We start from the raw sequence: 16,737 nt of genomic DNA on the forward strand, positions 1-16,737 counted from the left end.
ACAAATATTTTGAACTTTGCTCAGATTGTCGACAAATATTTTGAATTATGCTCAGATTGCCAACAAATATTTATAATTATGCTCAGATTGTCGACAAATATTTTTAATTTTGCTCAGATTGTCGACAAATATTTTGAATTATGCTCAGATTGTCGACAAATATTTTTAATTATGCTCAGATTGTCGACAAATATTTTGAATTTTGCTCAGATTGTCGACAAATATTTTGAATTATGCTCAGATTGAAAGAGTGCCAAGCTGCGCTAAAATGATTACCAAGGTCTAGCGACCTTGTGACTGCTACCCGTAGGGAACTCCACAGGGATCTAGTGAAGGGGGCCACCAATGACCCGCTATGCATGCGTTTGGGTTGGCAGCAGAGTAAGATCCGTTCCACGTGGAGCTTGGCGCCAGGTTCAAGTCATCTGAACAATTCGGAGTTCTCTCTGACCTGGCGATTGGCCCGAAATGCACTTACACTCAACAACATACAATGCAGTTCCGGGTTTTCGAGTTGCATGATTGTCCCCGTTGTGGGACAACGGCCGTAGAAACGACTGATCACGCTTTCTTCGATTGCCACAAACTCCACCGGTGCTGGTCGTATGTCAGCAAAGTGACAGCTCGCATCGACCCTGAGCATCCTCGCCCAATTACCGTATCCAATGTCATGGACAACGTGAGGCTGCCGTGGGACCGGGAAAGACGAATGGTCTATGTTACAATCCTGGCTGTGGCGAGAATGGTGATTTGGACGTCACGTCTGCAAGGTTGCTGGGGAGTGTTGTCTTTTTCTGATCAGGATCTGATCGCTTTCTTTAAACACCAACTACAGGTGAAGATCAGATGTGATAGAAGAAGGTTGCATCATGCGGCATTTGACAGAAGATGGATACATGTAGCAAGTCTGTGTGTACGAAGAGGAGCCAAATTTGAATACGCAGTTCCGTAAAGTAAAATTAAACAAGTAGCCTCTCAGCTAGCTGAGTGTGTGTTCCATCCCTCCCCGATTAGGAAGCCTCCAAGATCCCCACCCCCTCCTACTTGCAATTTTTGTTTTCACCCCTTCCTCTAAATTTCACCCATCTTGGAGAGAAAGAAATACAAACTAACACCCAGTCCTTACCCACAAAATTTTATTTTCTCCATTCACCCGCATCAAGAGAGCATCACCACTTAGAGACTGACCCACAGAAGCGAGGTTCCTTTTACAAACCTAGTGGAACGGGCAGTCTATCAACTCGACGGGGTTGGGAGGGTCCTACTAATCACCTTTTTTTTTTCTTCCCCTGCCCTCGACACAAATGAATTATTTTATTGTTATCTTTTTTGTTTTTACACGTCAATAAAAAATGTTGTTTTTTTTTTTTCTTAAGGTGATATGTAACATAATTGAAACCAATTATTGCAGTAATTAATGAAAAAAATAATAAATGATAAATACACGGAAAAAGTTTTGTTTCATTTCCTTAGGATAGGATTCCATGTTTTTTTTCTTAAATAAATTTCTGCTTCTTAATAAAACTTTGAGACAAATTAATTTTAGTCGTGGAGGCCGATAAGTCAACATTACCACAACTTCAACAGCTAAATGGATGATTTTTTTTTCACCTCTCTCCACCCGGGCTGCCTACTGGGTCTAATTTTTTTCTTTTTCCAATCGCTGCTATTTTTATATATTTTTTTTTTTTACAGTTGGGGGTTGCTCAATACCCTTACTACACAACCTCTCTCCACCCGTTCTTGACATTCTGATAGCCGTTCTTACCATGAGGAGTTGGAGGTATCTATTTCTAAAGCCATTCATAACATAAGGATGTTCGGGGGGTGAGCAGCAGTAGCAGCAACAATAAAAACAACAACAGTTTACTTTTTTACAAGGAGGGGGACACGCTTCCACCAGGCAACACTGGTTAGCAGGTACTGCTAATTTTAAATATGCCCTTTAATGTTGCACACTCAGTGAATAAATGTGCAATCTTGACGATAGTGCACACTAAACTCTCAAGACTACAAGAAGAAAACTCTGAAAATGATTCCAGTTCAATGCCTTTCATACCAGTATTGCTTCCAGTCATCTGAGATTTCTCTTTGCTTAAATAATGTCAGATCAGGCGAAATATGGTTGGCTATTGCACCATCATTCTAGCATCCTTCTTAGTTTGTCCGGTTGAGACATTGTTTTAGCAAGCAATCACTTACATGAAGAAAAATCAATGTTCATCTTGTCCACGATGTCTTAGTGTATGTGCAGAGAGATCAAATTTAACTGGGTTCATTAAATCAGTCATCAGGTTTTTGAAAGGATCAGTGCAACTCTTCCAAAAGAATAACTTAGTAAACGATTGACTTTTGTCTTGGAAACATAAATAAGAATGACACTGGTAAAAGATTGGAGGAAAAGTTGGTTTCTAAGTTGACTACTAATTAGTGAGAACACTGGTTTGTGATCTGTCGAGAGAGTGTTTAGGGGATTGGTACCCATAATAAAATAATGTAGTTTTCTAACACGGAGCATAAACTGAATAACAAACTTCTTTTGAAAACAAACAACTGAAGCTTTTATTTGAAAGTATAGAAAGTTGGATAGTGTTCAGCTTGAAGATATGATTAAACTAACAATTTCTCGTGTAAATTTGACACACTGTTGTCAAAACTTCCAACTCCAAAACTTTTTCAAGATGACTTACACACTACTACATATATAGCACACCTTCTTCCAACTCGCCCGTTTTTATTTACCTGTCACATTTGCATAGAAACAGCGACAGTCTGCATTGCTCAAGTGACTACCAACCATAAAACCAATTGGGTGTCACCATTTTAGTTTTTCTTTCTTTCATTTTTTTTGTTACACCACCGACTCTTTGAAGCACACACACATGCTAGCCAAGTAAGATACGATTTTCCCTACAGAAGAAAAAAGAAATGAAAACTTCTTTGGCTGTGTCAGTCAGGCAACTGTTCTCTGGGGAGTCCCGAGTTGGCAGCAGTTGTTTCTGTAAAAACAGTTGATGCTGCACTGTTGAGTGGACAGGGATGAGAGAGAAGGGAGAGCTGTCTAGATTCACTGATGATTGAGTTCCCTCTGTTGGCTGACCGTAGTTCCCAAAACGGGCTGAAGAAATTTGTGAGGGGATAGATGAATCAATATACCCCACCAGCTGAATGGTCCACGTGTGGCCGAATCACTCAGTGAGGGGAGGAGCGTTGAATCACAAGAGAAAATAGGCCTTTATTTGTGACTGCTACAGACATCACATTTAGCATTTTCTGTGGACGTACTATACAATGATTCTATGAGCAAATAAAGATAACGTAAAGAAGGAAGAGTCATTGTTTGTCTTTGGGATATTCGAGTGATTCTTTCTCAAATTCTCTTGAGTATACATACACCGCAGCTGTTTTGACCAACGCATACAAACAATCATAAAGTGTGGTCGATTGTTTGTTAAACAAGCTGACCATCATTAAAAAGATGAAAAGAAAAGAAACAAAAATAACTCACCCAATTTGAAAGAGCATGACTGCAATACACAATAAAAGATATGTTTGATAAACAGGATTTGGGAGAACCTGAAAAAAAAAAAGTTTTGTTAATTAAATTTCAAAATATGCAAATGAGATTGTAAAAGTGTATATTTGTATCATGTTTAAATATGAGTAAAAATCTTTTAGATGAAGAATTGTGATTGACATTATCACAGTGACATGTATAAGTGTTAAATATTCAAAACTCCCTGGCTATGGGCAACTTGTTTCAATGAATCGGTTACAGTTATTCATTTGTACGGGTATGGCACTTTGGCATTCTATAATCCAAAATGGATTTATATGCCATAAAACAGACAGACTAGTGTACTGCTTTGGCCGGTGTATTCTCCAATCTTCTCCAGACATCTTTTGTTGTACTGTACTTATTAACATTCTGTGCATACTAGCTATGATAAAAGATGTCTAAAGAATGTTGGTGAGTGAAATAGTCGAAACTTTGTGAACAAACAAGATGAGGACAAACACATAAATAATATAAGTTAAAACAATACTTTCTGCCAGAAATACATAAATAAATGTTAAAAATAAAAAACCTTGCCAAAACAAACAAGGGATACTTATCCACATGAGCTATGCACCCAGGACTCTAACCAAAGGTGAACGCCGGTATTGTCCATTAGAAAAAGAAGTCCTGGCAATTGTATGGTCTTGCAAAAAGTTTTACTTTTACTTTTATGGAAAGAACTTTCTTATAATGACCGACCATCAAGCATTAACAATTATTTTCAATCCTAAAGATAACCCTTCTATGTGAATTTTGTGATAGATTTTACATCTACAACCACATAATAATATAATATACAATAAAAACGTTAAAGGTAATCTCACCTCTTTGGTGGATCAGTTTACCACAGGATGACAAACCTATAGATAGCCATTTAGCCTAGACCCAGAAGTTTACATGTATGCCTAAATTAAACAGACGTGCACATCTGTTAAGTTTAGGCATACATGTAAACTTCTGGGTCTACACTAAATAGTTATATGCTAGGTTTGTCATCCTGTGGTAAACTGATCCACCAAAGAGGTGACATGTGTAGGTTTTTGTAAAGAATACAGAAAGAACTGTTCAGGTAGATTGAGTGTTGTACCATATATCGTCTGAAGACTTCATGTCATTCTTCACTATCATGCGGATTCTGAGAAGAACTAAAAGTAGGAATTCCAGCCAATTTGAATTGGTTTGTCATGGCTTTTGAAGCTGACTTGAGTATGCAATGGAATCGTTCCAGCAAACCATTCAGGATGATACACATAAGTCCTCACTTTTTTGTTTTATTTGTTGGCAAAATAATTCTAAATCAAATTGCTGATCTTTGTCCAAAACAGGATACCCATCAAAATCTGTGTACACTTGAGTAGAAATCTATAATAAGAAATTATCTCTATAATTATATGAATGCAGCTTTGTGTGTGTGCGTGTATGAGTTCGTTCCTTATAGATTCCGAAACGGCTGAACAGATTTAAATTTTACAGAACTTTAGTGTATAAGTCTGGGAGTGATCTTAGTTAAGTTTTGTCTCAGAATACTCCCGATAATTACCGATAATCGATAATCGAAACCGTTATTTTAAATTATCTTTCATCGGTAAAGCCATTTTTTCCATGTTGTCACTTAGCAACAATGATAGAACAATGGGCCATGAAAATTCTACTGTGGGTAAGTTTTTTTGTTTTTTTTCACAGGAATCACTACTTATCCGGGCCTGGAGGCCACTCGAGGATAAGGGTTAATGGGTATACATTCGTCAATGTGATTATAGCATAGTAAACATAAGTAGTGGGAATTTTGTAAATTGGATTATTTAGGGGGACGGTTCATCAAGAACTTGTTTATGTTGGACTTGAAGACAATCAGATTGTAGTCAGCTGGAAAGCAGGCAATTGGAAGAGAATTCCACAGGCGTGCAGTTCTAAGAAAGAAGCTTTGTTCATGGAATCTACGTTTAGTTTTAGGCACAGATAAAGAGCGTAGAAAATTATTGATAGTGGTTTTGGCCAGACAAGTGTTTTTCGTGAAAGTTAGAGGACCATAGATTGAAGCTCTGCTGAGCACTTACCATGAAAATAACAATAATGCAGAGACAGGCTCGCAATGTCTCTTCTGTGGGAAAGCTGTTGCAGGGAAGAGAAAAGGACATCCCCCACTAAGCTATAAAGTCTATTTTGAACTCTGTCGAGGTAGGTTAAGCTGCTTCTAGCAGCTCCTGCCCAGATGTGGCAACAGTACTCCATCGTTGGCCGTACCTGGCTCTTATATAGGTAGAGAATTGCATCAGAAGTGAGATATCTACTGGAGTGGTAGAAAGATCCCACTATTTTTCCAGCAACCTTGACAATGGATTTGATATACGTGTTCCATTTAAGATCAGGAGTAAAGGTCAAGCCCAGAAGCTTGTCAAAACATGAAGCCTCCACAAGTTGAGAGCCATTCATTTCAACTGATGCCAGATTGGCATCAGAGCATAGTTGGTGTAGAGACAGAAGCTTGATTTTAGATGCATAAAAGTAACCAGCCACCCCTTTCACCATTGTATCACATGCTCAAGATCAGAGGAGAGAGAATCAGAGAGAACTTGGTCATTTACAGTCTTTGATGTGCTACCATAGATGGTAGTGTCGTCAGCATAAATGTCTACGAATGATGTAAGGATGTGATCAGGAAGAGAGTTGGGCCCAAAATGGACCCCCGAGGGACTCCAGCATAAATACTGAGAGCTCCTAATTTCTGCCCATCAACCACTAGCGTGTGTTTTTTTTTTGTTTTGTTTTTTTCATGATTTGGTCTTTAGGTTCAAACCCCACACGTAAATTTCTTAATGCTTTTTTTCCATTAACTGGAAAGCAGTTTATATAAAATAATTTTATAAAAGAAACAGTAGGTTCTCTAGAGTGCAATGTAGAATAATATATATTTTGAACTAAGTTACTGCATGAAGGTATGTGAAGCTTTCTCCCGGGTGATTTCATGGATTTCGATGACAATAAAAAATATGAGTGTGAAATATTTGTAGATCATCATTCAATCCCAGGCAACGTCGGGTTTCCCTGCTAGTCATGAATAAAAACAGTTTCAGATTTCTCATGTAATCCGGTGTTAGGAATTATGAAATATTAGCTTCCACTTCAGAAGGAGCTGGGCAAATTCCAACAAAACAGAAGTAGTAACCCAGGAAAATCACTTCTGATTTTCCAAATTCTAATTGAACTGGGTTGATTGCAATCTCAAAGTTTTCCAAATTCTAATTGAACTGGGTTGATTGCAATCTCAAAGTTTTCCAAATTCTAATTGAACTGGGTTGATTGCAATCTCAAAGTTTTCCAAATTCTAATTGAACTGGGTTGATTGCAATCTCAAAGTTTTCCAAATTCTAATTGAACTGGGTTGATTGCAATCTCAAAGTTTTCCAAATTCTAATTGAACTGGGTTGATTGCAATCTCAAAGTTTTCCAAATTCTAATTGAACTGGGTTGATTGCAATCTCAAAGTTTTCCAAATTCTAATTGAACTGGGTTGATTGCAATCTCAAAGTTTTCCAAATTCTAATTGAACTGGGTTGATTGCAATCTCAAAGTTTTCCAAATTCTAATTGAACTGGGTTGATTGCAATCTCAAAGTTTTCCACATGCACAAATACAAGCTCTGCATGTCACCATAAGAGTAACTGGTGGTAACGATGATATCTACATAGGTTCAAACAAAATTGAGGCGATGAAATATGTGGTCAATAAATCATGCTTGCCAAATGCCATCACTCTTTTGGTAGTATGTAGTGGAAAGGCACAATTACCTTTCAATGGACAGATAATGTTAGCAAAACAGAAAAGAAGAGGTCTAATGAAACACAAAGCAAATTTCACTACACAGGTTGTCTCAAAAAGTCTGATGAGACATAGAGCACTGTTCAAGGTATGCAGGTCTGAACCCTCTGCCAACTCCTTCCAGCGTCCTGCTTTTATCATGTCCAGCATGCTTCATTAGCAGCTATGTCATGTGACCATGTGAGAACAAAGACTTTAAAAGATCACAGACGCCATCTTGGATCATTTGATTTTTCTTTCTTCTCAGCCCGCAGGACAAAAGAACGTCTCCGATGTGAGTGTTGATTATTTGTTTGTATAGCCACACAAAATACAAATGCGTCGCTGCTGGCTTCTTTGATGAATATCACACTCCCCCTTAATCTCATGATAACACAGAGTGCATTGCGGGGTTGGTCTTTTATTCCGCTCACTTCTGAGAAGGGGCATATTTATCATCTCTGATTCCGGTACTAGTTCTAGTTATGGCTCTGGTTCCGATTCTGCCTCGTCAGACGAACTCTAGCGGAGTGGGTTCACTGATTGCGTTTGTCAGCAGTTCATCACTAGATAAGTCATGACTTTCCTCTGGAGTTGTATGATGTATCTCGGCAGCCGGGCAAAGGTCATGCACATGGTGTGGGGCTCCATCAACTAGGACTGACTGTTGGCTGATCACTCCAGATATTTGTCCTCATTTGAACTTGGTGGTGCACCGGTTTCCTGGGGGTCTCACCCAGACTGGATCCCCTATCCCATATCTGTTGTGTGTTCCCTCATCGATTGGCTGTGTAGTGTCAATTCCTTTTACACGCATGGTATGTGTGTATAGTATTGGCAGGCACTGTTGCAGGCAACTTCCCATCCTTTTGTGTGATGTTATACCAATATGTTACTTTCTGTCAGCAATTCTCTTAATCCTGCGATGGCTCCTTCCAGCAATGCCATTCCCTGATGACACATGAGCACATCACAATCGTAGTTGGATGCCCCATTCATCTAACAATTGTTAGACTTATTGGCTGCAAAAAACGGCATTGCTGTCCATCATGACCTCTTCCGGAGCACCTTGTTCAGAAAAGATGGACAATAAATGGTGAACAACATTTGCTGAGTCTGGTCGTGTCATTTGTCGCCACACCACAAAACACATAGGTCCACAAACAATAAGAGTTAAAAAGGGCTTCCCACTGTAATGGGTGATATCCATCACCACACGTTGCCATACATCCTTAACTTCCAATCGCCCTTTCTGCCATTGCTCTGGTGCAGGATCAACAGACTGGCATATCTCACAGTGCTTGACAATCTGCCTGACATCTGCTTTTGTCACTGCCGGGTCCATGTGCCTCCCAAAATACAGGGTCCTCTTGATACCTGGATGTCTGCTCTGTGCATGAGTCTCCTTTATTTGGCATGGACTCATCATGTCAATTGTAACTACACAAGATCGAACAGTGTGCTCCATGCCCATGTTCATGCCTTCATACCATTTGTGAGGCACACGTGTTAATTGGTCAGCACAATTACAGTGTGATGCTACCAGCATTATGCTCACTGATAGCCCATACTCAGAGACCAGACTCTTCAGCATGTCTAGTCTATGCCGGATCAACATTTCACTGGCTGCCTTAGTACAGATTAGTTGCAATATTTTGGATGTATAATGGGGTATGATCCCACACAGTCGGGCGATTCTATTTATAAACGATGCTGCTAGGAACTGACGAATCGAATTAATTCACGTTCTGCTACCAACCAATCAGAAACCAGAATTGCTCCATAAATATTAAACCTTTTCTGTAGCAATTTTGCATGTTTTTTTTCTGTCTCAACACAGGAAGAATATTTTGCTCTGTCGAACTGTCTACTGCAAACCAGTCACCTCTCAGGACTTGTGTGTAACAACGAACCATCGGAAACTGTTCTGTCTACTGCAAACCAGTCACCTCTCAAGACTTGTTTAGAACAACGAACTATCGGAAACTGTTCTGAAACTAAACATGGCTTACACTTCTAGAGATTATGGGCCCAGCATGCATCTTTATTTCGATGGATCTGAATCAAAATTCGAATTGTGGCAAGTTAAATTTCTAGGATATCTACAAATCCAAAAGCTACACAAAGTACTTCAAACATAATCTGAAAACAGAAACGACCCCGACTTCATTGAAAAGAACACAACTGTCTTTGCGGAATTAATATAGTGTTTAGATGACCGAAGTCTATCACTGGTAATGAGAGAAGCCCTGGACAATGGCTGCAAAGGATTGAACAGAGAGAGCATTATTTATCAAAAGGAAAACCCAAAATTATTTCTTTATACACTTCTTGCTCGTCCTGTGTGTAAGACGCCAAGTAGTAGACACAGAGAGAATCTGTGTACAGGTGCAAGTTTTTGACTGCCATTGCAGTGCCAGATTTATGCCTTTTACAACAGTGTCCAACTTCGCCAGATTGATGTGCTGAGCATCACTTATGGGTCACAGCTAACATGCATTCTCAAACACGTTTGCTCTTTGCTCTAATGAGATTCCCAATGCCAATGAACTGGGGTCGACCCACACATTCACATCGTCACCATCGACACACCATTCCCCACGAACAGGGGCCTTTTCATTCACTCTCTCCAGAGTTTCCGTTATTATTAGAGTTAGGAAAGCATCATCAGGTACATCATGCCTGGAACTCCACTGCCATGCCTCCATCTTGGGGTGCCTCCTTCCTCACAGCTTTCCAATCTCAATATGCGTGCTCCATCTTTTAGATGTTCAGAATCCTTGCAGTTCATTCCAAACTAATTTTTCTCTGACACGTGATGCAGACTGTATATCCTCATTGACGTACACATCATCAATGTCGGCTGATGTTGCGTCCTCAATTGTCTTTTCCTGGGACAGTACCGCATTCGCAATAGTCTTCATGATCTGTTCAAATCAGACCAAAGCAGAGTCACCTCACGCAATACCTCTGACCCCGGAACTACATTGTCTAGAACGGCCACAACATCGCACCCACTTGCACATGCAAAAAGGCCTTCCGCAAATTTAATATTGACACATTAAAGCATTTCTGGCGCCATTCTCTCAATTAGCTGGTGCATACATCAGCATCAGTAGTGTGAGCCTCAATATATTTGTTGAGTTCACAGTAGTCCAGCATCGGTCTCACTTTCAACTTCTTATGCTGAATTACCACCATTAAGAGTATCAGATCTTTGGGAGGTCCAAGCTTGTCGTCAGGGTAGGGGATCAACCATCCATCTCAGACCAACACCTCAAGCTCTTGCTCGTATTCGTCACGAGCCTCGTCAGGTATGGGATTGTCTGCAATGCCATTCTTAAGTTCGGTTGACACCCTTCTTTCAGTCCACTTCCATGATGCAGTCCAGGCCTTCTGTCGATGGTCATAGTCTACCTTGAAATCAGGCCAATCGATGTGGACCACTGGGGCTTCCAAAAAGTGCACGCTCCCATCTCGTTCAATGACAACTCCCTCAATGCCTTGATGGCATCATATCCTAGCAATAATAAGTCAAACCCCAGCAAATCCCCTTGCGTCAGCAACACATTGATTTCTGTGGCCACACCGGAGTTCATATGAATTTGTACGATTCCAGCTCCACAGTAGTTAGGGGCTAAGTGTCCAATACCACTACATTGAAAACAGCGTGCGCGTCCCCGTCCCCTGTCAGTGCAACTTTTCGCAAAAATGACCCTGCCGGCCATAGTGGAGTCATGAGGCTTAGACTAGGAGTCTCCCCCGTACTATTCTGGGCTGTCTGTGCTGCCATCACAACTGGTTCCCCTATGTCCTCCCTATCTCTTATGATGGCTCGAGCGTGTTCCAGCAAGTGTTCTATAGGCATTGCTGAAATGCTGGTGGAGGCTCTCAGCAGTTGCTTTACACTGGTTGGAAGGCCAGCCACACTCCACTACCAAACAGAATTGCAAGTTTTTCCAGCTCTGCAAAAAAAACATCCACAGTTTCTCCTGGCAGGAGTCTCCTCAAAGTGAATTTCTCATAAACCAGACACGGATCCATAGCAAATGCCTTGTACAGTGCAAGTCAGTCTCCTCGGTAGCACTAAGTTGTTGATATACACTCAAGGCGCCTCCAGCCAATCTCAAGGGAATCACCATGTGTATCCTCTTTACTTCACAAAGGTTGCATGTCAACTCGACCATTTTGACCCAGTCAACAACAGACATGGACCTGTCAAATTCGAGTATCAGCTTCAAATCAAACTTCGATTCAATCATTATCTTTTAATTATTTAAATTATTTATTTTAATTAATTATCTTTATCGATACAACTTGATTGGAAAATGTCCGAAATAGCTCGTAGCAAAACATAAAAGAAAAGGTCTAACGAGATGCAAAGCAAATTTCACTACACAGGTTGTATCAAAACGTCTGATGAGACATAGAGCACTGTTCAAGGTATGCAGGTCTGAACCCTGTACTAATCCTTCCAACGACCTGCTTTTATCATGTCCAGCATGCCACATTAGCAGGTGTGTCATGTGACCATGCAAGAACTGTGCGAGATCAAGGGCTTTAAAAGACCACAGAGACTATCTTCGATCATTTGATTTTTCTTTCTTCTCAGCCTGCAAGACAGAAGAACGTCTCCGATGTGAGTTTGGATTTATTTATCATTTGTACAGCAGCACAAACCACTTCTTTGATGAACATCACAGATAATGCCCAGTTCAATCATTTGGCTAAACTCGATTTTTCTGGTGCCAGCTCCTGAGTGTGATTATACAGCAGGGCCTGCTAGTGTTGATGTGATGAGTGACTGAGTGTGGTTATGATTTCTTTGTGGTGGAAGGAAAGTTTCATTAAGTTTTCAACAAATAAGAATATCCTACAGGTTGGCCACAGCATAGCAGGATGAAGTTGAAAATGAATGCCAGTAATGTTATATTAGTTCATCAGAAATGTTGGAACATCCATGAGAAGACCATATTTGACTAAAAAAATCAGCACTCATTATGCTTTTTCTTTATTTCTACAAATAAAAACGTGTGTAAAAACTCGTCATAATCCTAAATTTAATGATAGGCACCTCTAGCCATAAGTTTGAATAAAAGCCTCATTTACAACTTGTAGTGTAAGTTTATGAGAGTAATTAACCTTTGTTGTCTTTGTGGAGGAATTATTGAAATGTGTGTGTGCTGCCCATGAGGAAATGTATTCCTATAGTATGATCACATACAAATAGTAGATATCAAATTTCAAATGCCACCATTCTGTGTTACATCTGGATGACAGCTTACTAATACTATTTTTCTCGGTCAACTTGAATGGTAAGACAGTTTACAAAAGAATATTTTCATTCATATGTGAATTTAATATGACCCTGCTCTCCCCCCATCCCACCCCTTGGAGCAGTAGTATGAGCGACCTCTATTTTTTTTTAAGGCTGTATTTAATTTGCCTTAACAATTCGTCCATTCTACCTTACTTAAGATTGGTCAATATCAAAGTTCGAAGTGTCATCACATCAGCGATTTTATCTGCTATTGCTTTGCACCCTCAGTCACAATGGCTAAAACAGTCTGGTATCCAGAAGGCGAACACTGAAAGAAAATATGACAATTTTGCTTTTCTTACTGTTGTCAGTTACATTATGGAGTCGTCCTTTGAATTTGATAATTTATTCTTCCCAAGTTTTACTTATACAAAAGTTGACGTAACTGAAAGATGACGTCATCAAAATGATGTGTTCCTTTAACACTATATGAGTTTTTTTTACTACTAGAAAAATTATCTCTCACTTTCATCCATTTTTTTAAATTGAGATGTAATTTCTCAGAATTAAATGTCTTTTATCCCCTCGTCTTTTACTTTCCGACATATGCCTATACTACCAATTATGAATTTTAGCAATCCACCATGTGCACAAAGAAGCATTTAATTTCTCTGCTTACGTTTTGTCAAACTTGAAATAGAATATCAAATATTTTAATTCTTTAGTGGTGATCTCACATTATAAACGAAGAAAAACAAAGATAACTCTGAAAAAAAAAAAACAACATAACTTGGAAATGACCTTGCATGTATGAAATAACCCCTGCCACCCCTCCAAAAAGAATTCTTAGATAAAAGCACTTTAATTCAAATAGGTGAGGAGATAAAAAAAATGTGACTAATTCAGTGGGTGACCCCCCCCCCCATTTCCCTGTATAAAAACTTGTTTACATAGCTTTTCCTTATTGAACTTATTATTTGATTAAATCTAAAGTGTTCTTATTTGAGGATTTTGGGGGAGAGTTTATTTCACACATTTTATTCCGTGCAAGTACATTTCAATGAAAGAGCACTCAAAAATTGATAAAAAGAAAAGAAAATGCAATTCTGAGACAAAGTCGATTTGAAAATGCTTATGCTTATGTTTAACTTTTGAAATGTGAAATGTTAACAAAACTGACTTGATCTCAGAAAATTTGTCTTAAAAAATCTAAAACAATTTTTACTTTTACAATAAATTCTTCTACTTCTTATTCTTTTTGTATTTAAGATGCTGCAGATGCTCTGAATTCTGAGTATACAACCTGTCTGCTCTTCACAGGATCATATAAGTTATGCTGCATGCAATCAAATACATTCTTATGCACTCAAGCCAAGTCTCTTCCTTAGTCTACCATGCTTTCTAGTGCCTGTTGCATTATAGAGTTGATGCAAAAGCTGTACAATGTACATGCATAGCTACTCTACTATTATATAAAAGTCACTTTGTGTGTGTGGGGGGGGGGATCTGCGAGTTCCTTTCTCATAGGTGCCGAAACAGCTGAGTCTATCCTTTGAAAATGTCACACAAAGCTAATTTATATGCTTGGCAGTGTTCTTAGATATGTTTTGTGCAGAAATTCACCTGATAAGTATCAAAAATCGAAAAAATACGATCTTAAAAATAGCTTTTCTCTCTTAAAGATAAAAAAGAATTTTTACGGGGGAATATTTTACTTTACACTGATCAAGGATAATAAAATCGTAGTAAATTATTTCTTCTTTGAAAAAAAACAAAAAACAGATTTATTATAATCTGGAGATATAGTTTAGTGGCAGAGCATTCGACTATAGATCGAATGATCCCCTGTTCAAGCCCGGGTGTATCTCACCATTTCATTTTAATTTTTTCTGATTAATGAGTTCCATTTATGATAAAAGAAGAGGTATCATTTAAAATCGCCACAAATCATTTCTTTGCTTGCATATTTTAAAACTAAACATTAATTGGAAGTGCCTTTCCAGGGCATTCATCATCAAGCCCAAATATCAGCTGACGTGATATTGTAAACAAACACATATGGAATTTGATGAACGACATTATCATTATTATTTATTTATTTATTTATTTTTTTTTATTTATTTATTTATTTATTTTTTTTTGTGTGTGAATTGGTCCACTGGGCAAATTATTCCTCATAATATACAATAATCAATAGAGGAATGATTCTATAATAATTCATATGCAATTGGCATAAATTAAAATCTCATGTTTAAGTGTGTTGCACAACTGAGTAATGTCGGGCTACCAACTAGTAAATTTATATATTTATTTCTTGAAAAAAATAAATACTTGAAACTTTTCTATCTTGAAAAATTAAAAGAAGAAAAATTCCTCGTTTTATATAACATCTTGTTTCTTTAGAGTAAGAAATGGTCAAAATGTTATGTTGTAGTGAGGTCTCATACCAGATTTAAAATGTAAATTGGAGATTAGACAATGATGTCCGAGAATAACTCACCAAGGATCAAATGTAAAAAGTAAGAAGTTTAAAAAAAAATTTTTGAAATAGATAGAATTGAAACAAAATGTGTATAGACTGATATTTTTTTAATCATTGATATGATAAAAAATATCAATATCGATTGAGGTTATTTTTGACAGATACCTAGATAAGCAAGGGTTCAGATTCCACAAGAGGTAGACACAAAAATAAGAAAAAACATTGGTAGAGTTGGAAAAATGTATAAAATATAATTTTGAAATTATCTATTTTTATACAAATATCATGCGTATTATGAATGCCAATAACGAAAATTTGTTCAACAAGAAAATACTTCCGCACCAACAAGATCTCCGAACCAGTAGAACTAGGAATGATGAATTTATATAAAGAAAAACAAACAATTAGATAACAAAAATGCTTGAAAAAACAAATACTAAAATTTTAAAGATTTTTTAGCATTTGAAGCACGTTGTACATCAGACGCACAATTCAATAAAAAATAAAATAATGAAAAACTGAATGAAAATAAAAAGAAATCAAAATATAGCATTAACATTTGTTTTCAGCAATTATATAAAGCAAATATTGTTCTCAAGAAAATGAAAACCCATATTTTGCAAACATATATGACACATCCTACCTAGCCCGATAAATATATATATATTCCATCTACCGCCTATAAATTTCTTGTCAGACATATACAACACATTCCACCTGATTTCCTCCTATAAACCGTTATTTTGTTTAAAACATAAAATTACGATTAATTAAAGATTACATTTTCTGAATATATTTTTAAACTGACTCTTTTAATTAATATGCAGATAAGTTTACCATAAAATGATCTGCAATTTTCTGAGGATTTTCACACCATATTATCAAAATTGTTACATTAATTTTAGATTAAAAAATCATTAGATTACTAAACAACAAATTCTTCGATAATTATAAAAAAAAAATTATAAATCTGTTAAGCATTTTTAGCTGTTTCAGATTCTTATGTGATTATGCGATAAGATGATGCTGTTGTTTCAAATCCTGGAAAGGCGTTTCGAAAAAGGAGGAATAATTTAGCAAAGACAAACCAAAACATCAAGTGGGCAAAATATTTGATGTTAAACTTCCACAAAAATTTTTTTTTTAATAAATCACCTTGCTAAAAATTGAATGCATACAAACGCGTTTTCTTTATAATCTGAAAAAAAAAATTATATTTAAATGAATAACAAACCAATCTGTGCACTTTAGTTATTAATTGCGATATTTTTACTGTTTTGATTAAAAACGTATTTATTTAACATGTTTTTAATTAACATAGCGAAAATATTGCACTGTTTGAAAGACTTCTGTTTAAAAAAATTGATTAAAACATTGTAAATTTTACGTTTCTGATTTTTGTTAGACTAGCAAGAGTAACACTTACTGTACCAGGGTTGGGTCGAAATTAAATTAGCAGTAGAAGTTTGGCTGGTTGGTTTCGAAGCAAGAGAATCTAGAGACTCAGTGATTTTTCCATCCGGAATATGGACATCTGCAATAGGTATCACCGACACTAAAAGTACAGGAGCTGAACTTGAGGAGCTGTTAGGGATATCCATGATCCTTAGCCAAAATTACAAGCAAATAGTCTGGTAA

The 16,737-nt window shown here is 37.4% G+C and overlaps 2 protein-coding genes across 4 annotated transcripts in view; one reads left to right on the plus strand and one right to left on the minus strand.

Annotated features, from left to right (window-relative positions):
- LOC145291997 (ferroportin-like) overlaps positions 1-16,737 on the minus strand; it is a 260,890-nt gene that overhangs the window by 175,617 nt on the left and 68,536 nt on the right. Inside the window, exons 1-2 of one of the 2 annotated variants that reach the window (XM_080137973.1) lie at positions 16,526-16,700; positions 3,509-3,576 (exon numbers count right to left, since the gene is read on the minus strand). In XM_080137973.1, coding sequence (XP_079994099.1) covers positions 3,509-3,576; positions 16,526-16,700 — 243 coding nt within the window. Of the gene's footprint in view, positions 1-3,508; positions 3,577-16,525; positions 16,701-16,737 lie in introns of those variants that run through there. The other variant, XM_080137974.1, reaches the window with a different exon arrangement.
- The window catches only part of LOC145291998 (uncharacterized), a 130,686-nt gene continuing 126,454 nt past the window's right edge, over positions 12,506-16,737 (plus strand). The window contains exon 1 of one of the 2 annotated variants that reach the window (XR_013869529.1): positions 12,506-12,672. The gene's annotated coding sequence lies outside the window, so the exon portion shown is untranslated. The remainder of the gene's footprint in view (positions 12,673-16,737) is intronic. The other variant, XR_013869525.1, reaches the window with a different exon arrangement.

This window comes from Euprymna scolopes, chromosome 13 (assembly GCF_053919585.1).
Source record: "Euprymna scolopes isolate OS-2025 chromosome 13, ASM5391958v1, whole genome shotgun sequence".
In the NCBI taxonomy this organism is placed as follows: Eukaryota; Metazoa; Mollusca; class Cephalopoda; order Sepiida; family Sepiolidae; genus Euprymna; species Euprymna scolopes.